The 15,996-nt window shown below is 42.9% G+C and overlaps 1 protein-coding gene across 2 annotated transcripts in view; it reads right to left on the bottom strand.

The window, feature by feature from the left end:
* Nucleotides 1-15,996, bottom strand: part of LOC308673121 (ligand of Numb protein X 2-like) — a 52,912-nt gene that overhangs the window by 18,238 nt on the left and 18,678 nt on the right. For both annotated transcript variants that reach the window (XM_081336554.1, XM_081336553.1), the window contains exons 2-3: nucleotides 4,689-5,148; nucleotides 2,578-2,804 (exon numbers count right to left, since the gene is read on the bottom strand). In XM_081336554.1, the coding sequence (XP_081192680.1) occupies nucleotides 2,578-2,804; nucleotides 4,689-5,077 (616 nt within the window). In that variant the 5' untranslated portion in view covers nucleotides 5,078-5,148. The remainder of the gene's footprint in view (nucleotides 1-2,577; nucleotides 2,805-4,688; nucleotides 5,149-15,996) is intronic.

Genomic DNA, 15,996 nt, shown 5'->3' on the forward strand with positions numbered 1-15,996 from the left:
GACATTACAGGGTTAAAATAAAAAAATAATGCCTCTAATTTAGTATGTTGACAACAGATAACAATATGTGTGGTTTCAGTTCAGTTGGTGGGTATTTGCTGTGTAAAAATCTTGTCTTGTTACTGTTTATGAAGATAATGAACAGCCACATGTCTGGAATGGTATAGGGACTCCTGCTTGAACAGGGGGGTTGGACTAGAAGACCTCCAAGGTCCCTTCCATCCCGGTTATTCTGTTAAATGGAAGCCTGCACTGAGTACTCCTTAATGTGCATAAAAGCTAAGCGCTGTGACTGAATTTTTAGGAGTCCTTCCAATTGAAATTCTGGTTTTGTTGACATGGTTACAGTGCATCACTTGGCCAAAAAATGCTCAGATGCATTTCTGCACATGAGAAAGACTGATAAACTGATGAAGGACAATCAACGTATCACTCAAAGGGACATTTGGCATTTCACAGGAACATGTGGCTCATGTCACCAATGTTCTTCAATATGGGAAGGCTTGTGCAAAGATGAAACGCGGGTGGGTGAGTGGAGAGCTTCGCAGCTGAAAATTGCTAGCAGAGAACAGATAACAGAATAGCAGAGTTGGAAGGCACCCTGGAGGTCTTCTAGTCCAACCCATTGCTCAGGCAGGAAACCTTTTACCATTTCAGGCAAATGGCTGTCCAGTCTCTTCTTAGAAACTTCCAGTGTTGGAGCATCCACAGCTTCTAGAGGCAGGTAGTTCCACTGGTTAATTGTTCTCACTGTCAGGAATTTTCTCCTTAGTTCTAAGTTGCTTCTCTCCTTGGTTAGTTTCCATCCGTGGCTTCTTGTCCTGCCTTCAGGGGCTTTGGAGAACAGCTTGACCCCCTCTTCTTTGGGGCAGCCCCTTCAAATATTGGTTAAATATTGGTTAAAATATTGGTTCTCTTGGTTAAACTAGCCGTGCCCAATTCCTGCAACCATTTTCATCTTATGGGAATGAAAGAGCCGTGGAGTCCTTGGTGCTCTCTGAGGCTGGTATTTTTTTGCAGGCGGTTCATTCTCATCGTCGGTGCTAGCGGTTGAATTCCGGAGTCCAGAATTCTACCCTGAGCTACGTGCATTTTTCCCATGGGAATGAAAGAAACAATGAGAAGGAAGAGAAGGACAGCTGGCAAAACATGGGATCATATATTTATTTCTATCCCGCCTTTATTTTTTATAAATGACTCAAGGCAGCAAACATCCTTAATACTCCTTCCTCCTACTATTTTCCCCACAACAACAACCCTGTGAGGTGAGTTAATTTGAGAGATATTGAATGGCCCAAGGTCACCCAACCAGCTTTCAAGCCTAAGGCAGGACTAGAATTCACCGTCTCCCAGTTTCTGGCCTAGTGCCTTAACCGCTAGACCAGGGGTAGGCAACCTTTGCTCTTTTATGACTCGTGGACTTCAACTCCTGCAGTAGACCGACCTGGGAAATGAATGTCAGTTTACAGCATATAATTACAAAGTTTCCATGGGGAAAAAATAATAAATCTAGTCTTTGCAAGCAAAATTCATGGTGACAATTTTCAGGGAGGCAGATGGTGTTATTCCCAAGGATTTCCTTGAATTTGGAACCACTATCAACTCAGAGCAGAGGGCCGCAACCCTTGACATTTTGAAACAATGATTAAGTTCAGAATCAGAAGAAGGAAATTGAGCTGCAACGTGGCCACACTACTCGCACACTTCATGAACCACCCCAAGAGGAGAACTTGAAAATTTGAATCTCACTTTTTCATTCCCTACAGCAGGGGTCTACAAACTCGGCAACGTTAAGACTTGTGGACCTCAACTCCCAGAATTCCGCAAGTCTTAAAGCTGCCAAGGAGAAAAAACCGAAATAATGCCTTTGAAAGGTAAATTGCATCACATTCTGAGAACCCACAGAACTAGAAGATAAACACAATTTTGTAAATTAAAATTACAGATTTGCCATCAATCAGATCAGTGGATATTTATTAAGGCAGTCCTCAAGTTACAACCAAATTGAACCTGAAATTTCAGTCATGAGTCACGATGGACATATTAAGCAGCAGGTGACTATGTGACCACATCTGATTTTATTATCTTTTTTGCGCGGGTTGTTAAACAAGGACATTATTCACTAAAGGGGCAATTTTTTTGCTGGCAACCAGAAGTAAACAACCAGAAACATGGAATAGAATAGAGCTGGAAGGGACCTTGGAGGTGGGCTGTCCCCTGACACCACTGGATGACCTCGCCAGGACCCGCTGCCTTGGAAGAGTCACTTGTCTGGAATGGTATAGGACAGGGGTAGGCAACCTTGGCTCTTTTATGACTCATGGACTTCAACTCCCAGAATTCCTGAGCCAGCATATCTGGCTCAGGAATTCTAGGAGTTGAAGTCCACGAGTCATAAAAGAGCCAAGGTTGCCTACCCCTGGTATAGGGCCTCTTCTTGAGCAGGGGGTTGGACTAGAAGACCTCCATGGTCCCCCTTCCAACTCTCTCGTTCTGCTCTGTTATTCTGGAAACTTGCTCACACGTGCTCCTACACCAGCCTTCACTTCTCCAGCAGCCTAAGAGATGCACACCTACCTTCTTCGCTCCCAACAAAGGCTGGGTTCACCACTCCAGGGTCTGGGGTCTCTGGCGACAGAACAGCAGCTCCTGAGCTTCCGGTCTCTGAAGAGGACCCTCCATTTGATACCTCGGGATCTTTGACGACCTTTGCTTCCAGCCTGGAAAGAGACTCTCCCTTCGCCCTGGACTGAGGGTTCCTCTTCCTTTCCAGGCGCGCCGTGTATTTCTTGAAGCCAGGGCACCTGCATTAGACAGCAAAACCGATTCCCAAAAGAGTTCCATGTCTGTCTTGGGTCCAAGTTTGGGTGGAAACAGATGTTTTCCACCATCCAAACTCTATTAAGAACAGCAATCAGGTTAATAAGTGCAGCAGAAAGTCTAAGCCAGGGGTAGGCAACCTCGGTTCTTTTATGACTCCTGGACTTCAACTCCCAGAATTCCTGAGCCAGCATGGCTCAGCTTGGAAACCTCTCCCTTTCCCCTCAGCATGGCTGGCTCAGGAATTCTGGGAGTTGAAGTCCACGAGTCATAAAAGAGCCGAGGTTGCCTACCCCTGAATGTGATGTTGTAAGCGTGAAAAATGTGTGACCCTGTGTTTTGGCTGGAAAGGACAGCAAGTCACAAGGCAATCAACACTGACAAAGTTCTAGCTTAAGTATCAAATGCCAAACAACAAGTACAGGCAGTCCTCGGCTTACAACAGTTCATTTAGTGACCGCTGAAAGTTACAACGGCACTGAAAAAGTGACTTATGACCATTTCTCCCACTTATGGCAACAACTCTTATTTATGATGGTTGCAGAGTGTCCCAGGATCATGTGATTCCCCTTTTGCAACCAGTACCAATGCTGTCCACCAGGTCAAATGTGTGTTTAAAATCAAGGCTATAGGTAACTTACAGGTATCTTAAGCTTTGTCAATTTTAAAATTTAAATTTAAGCAAAGGACCAGTTCTATACAATTTTGTAGTCATCTGGATTAAAAAAATAGGCCAAGCGGCAATGGATTGCTTATTTAATTTAAGATAGATAGATAGATAGATAGATAGATAGATAGATAGATAGATAGATAGATAGATAGATAGATAGATAGATAGATAGATAGGCAGGCAGGCAGGCAGGCAGGCAGGCAGGCAGGCAGGCAGACAGACAGACAGACAGACAGACAGATAGATATAGATAGATATATAGATATAGATATAGATATAGATATAGATATAGATATAGATATATCTTAAGATATATATAGATATATTCAAGATATGTCTTGAGTATTTTGAACACCTTGCCGGCCCAAATGTTTTTGCCTGTATCAGCCCAAACTCAGGCCGTCCACCATATATATATGGTCTAAGACAGTGATGGTGAACTTTTTAGAGACCGAGCGCCCAAACTGCAACCCAAAACCCACTTATGTATCGTCGGTTGCCGGGTGGGCGTGGCCCATTGGGTGGGTGTGGCTGTGGTGGTTAACGGCAGACTGGGTGGGACTAAAAAGTTCAATCAATTCCAACTTTGCAAGATCTTTTTTTTTCCCCCGCGAGAAGTTGAAATTGATTGAACCTTTTTTTTTTTGCACATGGTGGCAGAGGCCTAAAGCGAAAAAGTTTTATAAAACCCAGCTGAAGGCTAGGACTGAGGCAACGGGGAGAGTGCCCACAGAGAGGGCTCTGTGTGCCACCTGTGACACCCGTGCCATAGGTTCACCACCACGGGTCTAGTATCCAAGGGGCTGGACTAGAAGACCTCCCGAGTCCCTTCCAACTCTGTTATTCTGTTTTCAAAAAACACCCTTTAATAACTCCCTACCTAAATTTCTCAATTCAACTTCTTCCACCCAAGTTCCTCTCCCCGCCCAACCTTTTTTAATTAGCTTCAGTTTCTTCCCAAAACTAAAAGGCAACTAAGCAGAATGTCATCCTAGAGTCATTCTGACACCTAATGACTTTTGAGCTCAGTCGTGTGGACAGAAAATGAGTCACTCGAGGACGTTTCCCTCTGAATGTGTCATTCTTATGTGCAACCTTCAGCACAAGGCTGACAGAAAATGGTTAAGTTCCTAACCGTGTCAAGGATAAAGAATAACCTGCAAGCGCCGCTGAGGCCGCAAGGAAAAATTAGGCACACCTGTTCTTCAAATGAGCTTCGAGTTCACACCGTTGCATCGTCTGTGCACAGTCTTCTTGAAAAGGACAAAGGACAATGAGCTTATCCAGCAGATTCCGTACCAACAAGCTAGACCTCCGGCAGTTCTGGAAGGACAGTTTCTTCCGATCCATAGGACAGAAGTTGTACTCCTGCATGAAGTTTTCAAGACATATGAAACAGTAGGTGTGCCCACAAGGCGTGTCCATCGGCTGGAGCAAAGGCTGAAGGCAAATGTGACAAGTCAAGTCATCATCTACTTCATCTTGGAAGTTGTAAAGATGATTGTCTGGCAACAGGTGAATTTGTCCACATTCATGGCAGAGATCCCGAGCTTTGGAGACCGGCTCTCCTCCCGCAGGATTGGCCATGGCGTCAAACGTTTAATGAGCCGACGTCAGCCGCTCTTCCTTTTCAGCTGGCGTGGATGAACAGCAAGTTCCTAAAATGAAAAGAGAAAATGAGAACTGTACCGCTTTAGATCAGGCTAGATTGGTAAAATCACCCATAGGATGGTCAAATTCCAATCTTTTCTCTCTCTTTTTTTTTACAATTTTTTAAATTAATTTCCCAATATTACAATTATATTGCCAATGCTGCAAACATTGACGTGTTTTTGCACTGACGATATAAGAGGCAGCCTTTTGCTTAAGCTGCTTCGCTTTGAATCACAGAAGGGAGGGAAATGTCAAACGGCTATTTTGAGAAGAGAAGAAATAGCCGTGCACAGAAAGGGAAGTGAAACTTCATATGTAAAACTAATTGGACAACGTGATTAATGACGTGTAAACAAGGGTGGGAATTGTGTATGATAGGATGGGTTTGGGGGGAGAGGAGATTTCAGATTCTGGCATCCCTCTATGAGTGCCGATGTTTCGTTTCATTACTAAAACTTTTTAGATAAACAAGGCCTGAATTTTGTTTGAACTGTCTCATTAATTGGAAACATGGCATCTATCTTTGAAAAGCAACGTGGTGTCTGGGTTACCACAGTTCCATTTCACACAGATGTATGTTATTACAAATCTCCAATTTGTTGTAGCCAATAGTTCCTCTCTTTTTTCCTTTAATACATATTGTCTCTTATCTAAATTAACATACTTCTTATTCTATCCATCAGCTATTTAACAAATTCCAATCTTTTCTGGGGTGGGGGAAACAGACTTTCACATTGCACGGTTTCCTCTGAAGTACTCTGGAAAGCCAAAGAGATGAGCTTGAAGGGAATATTCAGAAGCCTTTACAGAAATCAGAAGGGCAGAATCATTTCTTAAGCCCGGGAAAGGAGATGGTATTAGGAAGAAGTTCGGGCTGGCTTCTCCCTGACTCAGTGGGGGGAGAGAGGAAAAACACAACCAGATTTGTAAAGTTCAGTTAATCTAATCTAGTTCAATAAAGCACAATTCGTGTGCAATCCGCTGTTTTCATCTACCAAGGATGGCTGACAAATACCCCACATCTACTGTAAACATGAAATAGAAAAGGATTTTATTTATTCCACAAGGAGTCCTTGACTGAATCGAGCCCAACATTTTTGTTGTTAAGTGAGAAATTTGTTAAGTGAGTTTTGCCCTGTTTTATGGCTTTTTTAAACCACATTTGTAAAGTGAATCACTGCATTTGTTAAATTAGTAACGTGGTTGTTACGTGAATCTGGCTTCCCCGTCGACTTTGCGTGTCAGAAAGACACAAAAGGGGATCACATGACTCCAGGACACTGCAACCGTCATAAACGTGAGTCGGTTTGTCAAGTATCCAAATGTAAATTGCACGACCATGGGGATGCCGCAACAGTCACAAGTGTGAAAAATGGTCATAAGTCACTTTTTTCAGTGCCGTCGTAACTTCAAACGATCACTAAACAAACTGTTGTTAAGTCAAGAATTACCCGTATTTGTAAAACAAAAATGTGATTTTCTAAAGCACAGTTAACTAACATGTAATGGCATGAACATGTAATTCAATGATCCCTAGCTTTCCAATTTTGTCCATTGACGGCAAGATTTCTTAGAAGCCAGCAGGAGAACACATCGATTAAAAGAGGAAGAAAGACGAACGCAATCTACGACCCACCTTGTACATTGAACTGAAAGATATTTTCTGGTATATTAAAACTAATAACTGCAATTGGATTGAAAGGATATACACGACTAGACGCATATCCGATCTAGTCTTAACTAGTCTAGACCAGAGGTCCCCATCTTTTGGGGCACCAGGGACTGGTTCTGTGGAGAGAGGTTTTTCTGCAGACCGGAGGGGGCCTGGTATCGTGTACTGCCTGCGTCCCGTGGATGGGGCTTTGCTTGTTTGCGTGGCCTGGTTTCTAGCATGTTGTGGCCCAGTGCCGGTCCACAGACCGAGAGTTGCGGACCCCTGGTCTAGACAAGTAGGTAAGATGTCAAGTATGCAAATCAAAACAAACTATACATGGGAGAAACTGAAATATTTATAGGGGAAGGAAGGAAGGAAGGAAGGAAGGAAGGAAGGAAGGAAGGAAGGAAGGAAGGAAGGAAGGAAGGAAGGAAGGAAGGAAGGAAGGAAGGAAGGAAGGAAGGAAGGAATGAATTCTAAGATTTAAAAAGAAACACTCTGAGCCTTTTTATTGTTTGGTCCTGCATTAATCAGTTAATTTCTGCCTGAACATCACCATTCTTCTTGATCTATTTTAGAGAAGGGGTGGGGATCTACGGCCCTTTATAACTTGTGGACTTCAACTCCCAGAATTCCCAAGCCAGCATGCCAAGCCAGCCAAGTCATAAAGAAGCCATAGATCCCCACCTCTGATTTAGAGTTTCATCACTGAGCATTCATTCAGTTTTTTAGCATTCAAGCAACTGCTGGATGTAGCTTCAATAATCTCTTTGACACATCAAACGAAGCTGCTTTAAATTCCTGGAAATCAGACTTGAAGCTGGAGATAAAAGGTAATCCACACCTGTCTGCAAACCGGGAAATTGAGCAGCCTTCTTGGAGACAACAAGCTCCAACTGGTCAATTGGGTCTCCTGAAAAAAGAATCTTACAGTCAACGCTCCTTCAGTCTGCAACGCTAAACATGTATTTAATGGGGGTTTCAATTAATTTTGTTGAAGATTTCGTTTCATTATTGTGGATTTCATTTATTCAGTTTTTCTACTTGGGTACGGAGAAAGGGAGGGGGGGTCCCCTACAGGCCTAGCCCACCCTTTTTTTCAAGCCTGCCTTAAGAAAGCTTGGTTCCCTGGGAAGTTTTTAAAAATGGCTCTATTAGAAGGGCAACAGTAAAAATGCCAATTTTTATTGGCAACACAGAGCCGCAACAAACAACCTACATCTATACCAAGCACATTTTTAGCTTCTGCAAAGCCCTGAGGTTTTCTGTCACTATCACCTGCATATCTGAATCTATTCCAAAATATTCTGCAAACCACAGCAGACACTCAAGAACAAAGAAATCAGTTTTGGATAACTTCCAGAGAATAAAAATGGAACCCTTCTAGAGGTGCAAATATTCTAGAAAAAATTGATACCATGAGGCTGGGGGAGGGAGTATTGTTTTTCATCATTTTCCAGAAAAAAGGGAAAGTTGGAGAAAACTTCAATTGATGCGATATTCATTTTCATACTATGCTGATCTAAGTTTAGATCAATGCGGTATCTTCCTGCCTTGTCAGAATGCACTGGTTAGTCAAATCTCATTCTCCATTCTCTTGCCTTGAAACAAAAAAACATCATTCTGATTTTTGAAGATTTTTTTTTAAAGGGAACAGTAAGAGCCCAATGGCTGAGGTTTTCCCAACCTCCAAAACCAAAAGCCAAAAAACTGCAGAAGCATAGTAAGGTCTGCTGGGTGTCACATCCAGCGTGAGAGTTATTGAACTAGGGCAGGGGTAGGCAACCTTGGCCCTTTTATGACTCGTGGACTTCAACTCCCAGAATTCCTGAGCCCCGGCCCTAACCCTAACTCATGCTGGCTCAGGAATTCTGGGAGCTGAAGTCCACGAGTCATAAAAGAGCCAAGGTTGCCTACCCCTGTACTAGGGAATGCATCAACTCCCTTTGGCAGCTAGCTACCCATGGGTTCCTCCACGCCCTCCTTTCAAGGGTGATTTGGTATAACAAATGTCTCACTTAGCAACAGAAATGTTGGGTCATAACCCGAGAACTACCTGCATACGCAAGGAACAGGATGAGAAAACATGATTGGAGCCCAGGCAGTCACATCTATCACACCTGCCCAGAGGATCTTAAAGCAGCAGCCCAATTTGCACAGCTCCTTTTGCAGTTGCCATGTGACCACAGAGAACGATGTGTCTGGCTTGAGATGGTATGGACAGGTGCTCTGCGCACACCTACATACGTTCCACATCACACCTTGCTCTTCAAAACCAGCCCAGCTCTACTGGTTGGTTAAAATTATTCACTACAATATTAGCAAGTTGCTCATTCTTGGTTTTTTTTACCATGCCTGCCTCATGGTGCTTTTCACCTTTAATTGAGTCACACAACCTTCTCTAGGTATTTACTTAATCAGTAATTTCAGGAAACATTTGAAAGAAACAAAGCAAGGCGTCTTTTTAGTTGAGTTTTATTTCGATTGAATTTTCAATCGACAAATAAACAATGGAACACAATGGTCCAAAGGAAGTCTGCTTTTTTTTAACTTTTGTATTTAATTAAGTTTTGAGAATTTGCTTCTACAGATGGTTACCCACTCAATATATCGCTAGCCAGTTCTAATTTAGAATTTAGATCTAATTTAATTTTCTAGTTCTAATCCTAATACCTCTGCAAGCCTGCGCATAGTTAATTCTGTAATCATTTCGACGAAAAGCAGAAGAAAAGCAAATTGCCAGATAGGAATATGAGGCAGGAGGTACAACATTCCAGAACAAACCAGGGTAGCAACCCCCAATACTGCTTTGGTGTGTAGTAGATAAAAAGATATAACTAAGCCTGCTGGCTGAGATATATTCTGTTTTTACAGCCAAGACTGCCAAACAATTCCACCAGAGATTAAGAACAACGGACATATGCAACAAATCAGTGTCCTATATGGAAACCAGAAAAACCAGGAGTTTACAGGACCAAAGGATCTTTCCCCAAAAGAAGGATTTGCAAAACCCTTCCAACATTTCTTTCCTACTGAGTTCACTAACAGCCAACTTCACAGTACCATTCGTGGAATATTGAAATGCCTTTCTGTCCCATATGGGTCAGAATCTAATCCTACTGTAAGGTAAAGGTAAAGGTAAAGGTTCCCCTGCACATGCGTGCTAGTCGTTTCCGACTCTAGGGGCCGGTGCTCATCTCCGTTTCAAAGCTGAAGAGCCAGCGCTTGTCCGAGGACGTCTCCGTGGTCATGTGGCCGGTATGACTAGACGCCAAAGGCGCACGGAACGCCGTTACCTTCCCACCGGAGTGGTCCCTATTTTTCTACTTGCATTTTACGTGCTTTCAAACTGCTAGGTTGGCAGAAGCTGGGACGAGTAACAGGCGCTCACTCTGTTACGCAGCACTCAGGATTCGACCCGCCAAACTGCTGACCTAACTGCGTCCTAACCCACTGAGCCATCGCGTCCCTAATCCTACTGTAACCTACTCAAAATCACACCATTCACAGCCTACAAAGAGTCAGAGAACTTTTGCTTTCCAATTTGTGGGTGCTGATGCCTGTAAATTGTAAGCTGAGGGTGCCCTGTATTCTCTTCACGAGGGAAGAGAGAGAAAGGAAAAAGAAGCAATAGGTATGTTAAGGAAAGTATAATCATTTTATAAGCTGGGCTGGGCAACTATCCCAACTTTAAAACATGTGGACTTCAACTCCCAGAATTCCCAAGCCAGCATGGCTGATTCAGGAATTTGGAGAGTTGGTACACAGGTACACAGGACCCAGATTGTTGGGGGCAATTAAGCTGACTTTGTAATAATGCCGCTTGGGGTGGGTGTGTGAAAGCCCTAATAAGCAGGCATATACATAGAATGAAGGCTACTGCTAAGCTTGTAAACCGCCCTGAGTCTTTGGAGAAGGGCGGGATATAAATGGAATTAAAATAAAAATAAAAATAAAAAATAAAGTTGCCATAGATGCCTACCCCTGCTAAAAAAGATCTAGTGACCCAAACAGGAGAGACTTTGTCCAGAGTCATCCTCTGAGCATTGAGGTCAACTGGGAATTCAAGTTTGGTCCAAATTCAACGAAGTCTCCTTTGCTTTAGGAAAGACAGAAAGTGATACTTTGGACATTTGAGCTCAATTTGTTCTTAACCCAGGAAGAAATGGGCGTTATTATTCTAGATCAGGATTTTCCTGACACAGAACCAAGTTTTTTATTTTTATTTTCAAAACTCTATTGTACTATGAACCAACAGACAAAACTACACTCACTTCCTGGTATTCCCCAAAGGAGAGTTAGTTTACAAAGCCAACCAGAAAAAGAAGCATGTGTGACTTCTATAAAAACACGGGGCTGGTGGAGAATCCAAGATAGGACACAGGAGGAAAATAAAAGGGTTTCAAATCCTCCTGACCCACAACCCAGTAACAGCCAGAGCAACGAGCCCAGAATTACTTTCATTCTTCAGCTGTGGCAAATTTGCCCTTTGTGGTTACCGGTAGACAATTAATTATCTCTTATTCATTACCTCTCTGCATAGTGAAACGCTGTATTTATTTATTTCTTAAACATTTCTAACTAATGAATTCTGGGCAGGGTTCCATGTCTTAAATTAGATCCAACGTATGCCCAACAAATACTCAAGAGTCCACCCTGAGCTCGGGCCAAAAGAAGAGCTGTAGGTAGACCAGACCATGAAATCAACACCACCACAACCATATTTTTTTTGAGATTGGCTATAAGAACAGAAATTTGCAAGTCTGATCATGCTGCGTCTTCTCCTTCCTCTGAGGGAGGCATCTGTCTCAGCAGCTTCTGAACATGATCTAAACATGTCCTGCACTATTTTGCCTCAGCAACATCACTTGAGTGTCTCCATGTAGGTCATCTTCCTTGCCCTCTAACAACAAGGGCCTCCAAACTTGGCAACTTTAAGACTTGAGGACTTCAACGGTGCTCTATCACTGGAGGTATTTACAAAGAGGTTGGACAGCCATGTATCCAGAATGGTGTAAGGCAGGGGTCTTCAAACGTGGCCCTTTGATGACTTGTGGACTTCAACTCCCAGAATTCCTCAGCCAGCATGCCTGGCTAAGGAATTCTGGGAGTTGAAGTCCACAAGTCATCAAAGGGCCACGTTTGAAGACCACTGGTCTCCTGTTTGAGCAGAGGGTTGGACTACAAGACCTCCAACGTCCTTTCCAATACCATTATTCTGTATTCTCTGCACACACAATTACTGATTGGAATCACTCACTTAGGCAAGAGGGTTTTGCTGCCAACAGCCATCACTAACATTAATCACTTTAACTAACAGTACAAAGATACTGTTGATGGTACCGAGTTACTCTGAGAGATTCCAAAGGATTACTATCTGATTAGGGCAGGTAGCATTGCCTCCTCCTCACACAAGGAAGTGTTAATTATCTTACACCCTGTCTGACCACCAAAAAGAACCAGAAAAATGCACAGCTCAAGCCTACTGACTCAAACTGCAGAGAACCCTATCCACTTCCTCATGTTCCACATGCTTGAAAGAATCCAGATCACATCACAAGACTCTGCCTTGTTCAACCCCAGGGGCCCTGCCCTAATTATTCCAGCCCAGAATAAATACAAGGTACTCTGCTCATGATTTATCAGGCATACCAGCAAGAGGTTCGTCCCAGCCATCTTTCCACAGCAGGATCCAGATTAAAGCTGCTGAAGATAGCTGCTAGGCCAGAATTTGCAGACATGAACCAAAGTTTTTCCACTGTTATCACCAGTGCACAGGTTCAGACTTAGCTCTTACCAGAACTCAAGTCAATGCCACTTCTGCTTTTCGCTATGATGCTATGCAGCTGTCCAGTTGGTTCATATCCCACAGTTCCTCATGGAATTAGTGACTAGTAAGTGGTCTCTCTGGAGCTCTGACTGCCTCTATCCCATAGACCAGTGTTGCCCAAACTTTCCAGCTCGGCAGACTGGCAGAGGCGACAGCAGGGTAGGGGAAGAGGGGATGGTTTCATGCATGCGTGCACCACTTTCACAAATGCAGCTTTGCACACACATGCTCGCCCATCACTTCCACAGCCCGGTTCCAAACAGGCTGCAGCCCAGCACTGGACCGCAGACCGGGGTTCGGGGACCCCTGCCACAGACTGAGCAAACAGAAGTGGCCCAGAGCACAGGTATTGATCAATCCTGAGGAATGTCTGCTGGAGAACAGGTTATCGAAGGGATGTAAAAACATCTGCATCGTGACATTATCACAAAAAATAGGTAAATATTTGGGCCACTGCACGCAAAGTTTGATAAAACACTTTCACCGTTGTTTGAGCTTAGCGGGAAATTGCTTCTACAACAGCAAACCATGCTTTGGTTCTCAGTGGTTAAAATTTTGATTTACCACAAATCTCTCTTTTTAGACCTTAAGATGCCTAATCTGTTCTTGGGAGAAGAGGACATAAATAAAAGTTGGCGTAAGAGCTACAAGGACCAAGCAAAGAGCCCGAGGTTTTATTCTGTAATAATAAATGGCGGACATGTTAAGCCCCCTCCTCCCCTGCTTTTATTCCATTAAGGTGCTTTAATAAAAACAGATGTAAGCTCTGAATCCTGGAACTATTAATATATATAAAACCTGAGGTTTATAGTTGGGAGTAGCTAGATGTGGCTTTTCCAGTATCTGTAATAAAACTAGCTTATAAAAAGCAGTGACCTTGAAATTCTGGCTCTTAGCCTTTTAATTCAAGCACTGCCCTAAAGGAAGATCTATTTCTTATTCTGATTGGTGGATACATGGGCCTGTCTCATTGCTGATGTCCAAATTGAGCACACTGGCTTTTTTCAGGCTATAATTGGGAGAAAGCCGCAATCAGCTTAACCTTTATCACTGACCAGGGTTCCATAAAGCACCATTTGGAAACCCGCAATTCAGCACAATGCAGATACAAATGCATTTAATAGGTTAGCAGCCTGCTCAAAGTACAAATATTAATTATAGGAAGGTACTCAAATTGCCTCATTTTCCCATGCAATTTTAATAAATTGAAAGATGATGCAGCCAAGACACAACAGTATATCTTGACCCCATTGAATATTTGCATTTAATAGGATACATTTAATATGGTAATACAACTAAAATAGCTCTAAAAAAGATGCCATTAGAAAAATACTGCAGCACTGGACTGTACAGTGAGAAGGAACTGAAATTATGGCAAAGATCAGAAAGAAGAAATGACAGCTAAACAGGAAGTATCAGCTGATGACAAAGGAACATTTCTTGCAGTAAAGGCTGTACATAAACACATACAATTGCCACCTGGTGACTAATGACATCTGATCTTGAAAAGTCTGGTTAATAGTAGTAGTAGTAGTAGTAGTAGTAGTAGTAGTAGTAGTAGTAGTAGTAGTAAAGTTGGAAGGGACCTTGGAGGTCATCTAGTCCAACCCCCTGCTCAGGCAGGAAACCCTACACCATTTCAGACAAATAGTTGTCCAGTCCCTTTTTAAAAACTTCCAGTGTTGGAGCATTCACAACTTCTGGAGGCAGGTTGTTCTACTGGTTAATTGTTCTGTCAGGAAGTTTCTCCTTAGTTCTAGGTTGCTTCTATCTTTGATTAGTTTCCATCCATAGTTTCTTGTCTTGCCTTCAGTTGCTTTGGAGAATAGCTTGACTCCCTTTTCTTTGGGGCAACCCCTGAGATATTGGAAGACTGCTATCATGTCACCCCTGGTCCTTCTCTTTATTAAACTGGACACACCCAATTTCAGCAACCGTTCTTTATATGTTTTAGCCTCCAGTCCCCTGATCATCTTTGTTGTTTTTCTCTGCATTCTTTCTAGAGTCTCAACGTCTTTTTTACGTTGCGGTGACCATGACTGGATGCCGTATTCCAAGTGTGGCCTTACCAAGGCGTTGTAAAGTGGTATTAACACTTCACGTGATCTTGATTCTATCCCTCTGTTAATGCAGCCTAGCACTGTGTTGGCTTTTTTGGCAGCTGCAGCACACTGCTGGCTCATATTTAAGTGATTGTCCACTAGGACTCCGAGATCCCTCTCACAGTTACTACTATTGAGCAAGGTACCACCTATACTATACCTGTACATTTGGTCTTTCTTACCTAAATGTAGAACCTTACTTTTTTCACCATTGAATTTCACTTTGTTAGATAGTGCCCAGTGTTCAAGTCTGTCCAGATCCTCCTGTATTTTAAGCCTATCTTCTGGAGTGTTGGCTATTCCTGCCAGCTTGGTGTTGTCTGCAAATTTCATGAGTTTCCCATCTATCCCCTCATCCAAATCATTGATGAAGATGTTGAAGAGCACTGGACCCAGATCAGAGCCGTGGGGTACCCCATTACACACTTCCCTCCATGTAGATGCAGTTCCATTAAGGACCACATGCTGAATATGTTGCTTATGTTGCTGAGTAAGGTGGAAATACTTCTATAAATTCCAGTCTCACAAATATACCGGTATTATTGCAACTGCCTATGTCTCAAAGGACTAGTTAAAGGTCTGGAAACCCCAGGCAATCTAAAACAAGGGTACAGGTTAAGTCCTTTGTTTACAACCACAGCTGGGACCAGAATTTCCAATGCTAAGACAAGATGGTCGTGAAGCACCTGACAAGTTTTGCCATGGTTGTTAAGTGAATCACTGCAGTTGCTAAGTGAATTACGCAACTGTTAAGCGAATCTGACTTTCATCATCTATTCAGAAGCCAGCTGGGAAGGTTGCAAGTGGCTATCACCAGACCCTGGGCTGCTGCAGCCGTTGCCAATGTCTAGTGACGGCCATGTGCCTGAAATTCATTCATGTGATGGAGGCGGTGACAATTGGGTCATAAGTGAATGGACCCGCTGTCTCTTTTGTCAGTGCCATTTTGTAACTTCAAATAAATCGTTAATGAATGGTTGTAACTTGAGGACTACCTGCAAGGCATAAGGTGCAGGGTGCAAGAAAATCTGGAATTTCCTGGGAGAGGAATTTCTAACACCGTGCTCTCGCTCCTGAAACTGTTCCCTTGCCTATGGTTGTAAGTCAAGGAGTACCTGTATTGTACTAATGCTTCCTCCTTCTGTTATGTATTCAAGATGGACAGCGATTAATATTTATATGTTACTTATATGTAAGAGTGTAGGTCTATACATATGTTTATATAGTGTATTTAAATGTGCGTTATGTATGCAGAGCAACTAAATTT

The sequence above is a fragment of the Vipera berus genome (genome assembly GCF_964194415.1).
Source record: "Vipera berus genome assembly, chromosome: 11".
Lineage (NCBI taxonomy): Eukaryota > Metazoa > Chordata > Lepidosauria > Squamata > Viperidae > Vipera > Vipera berus.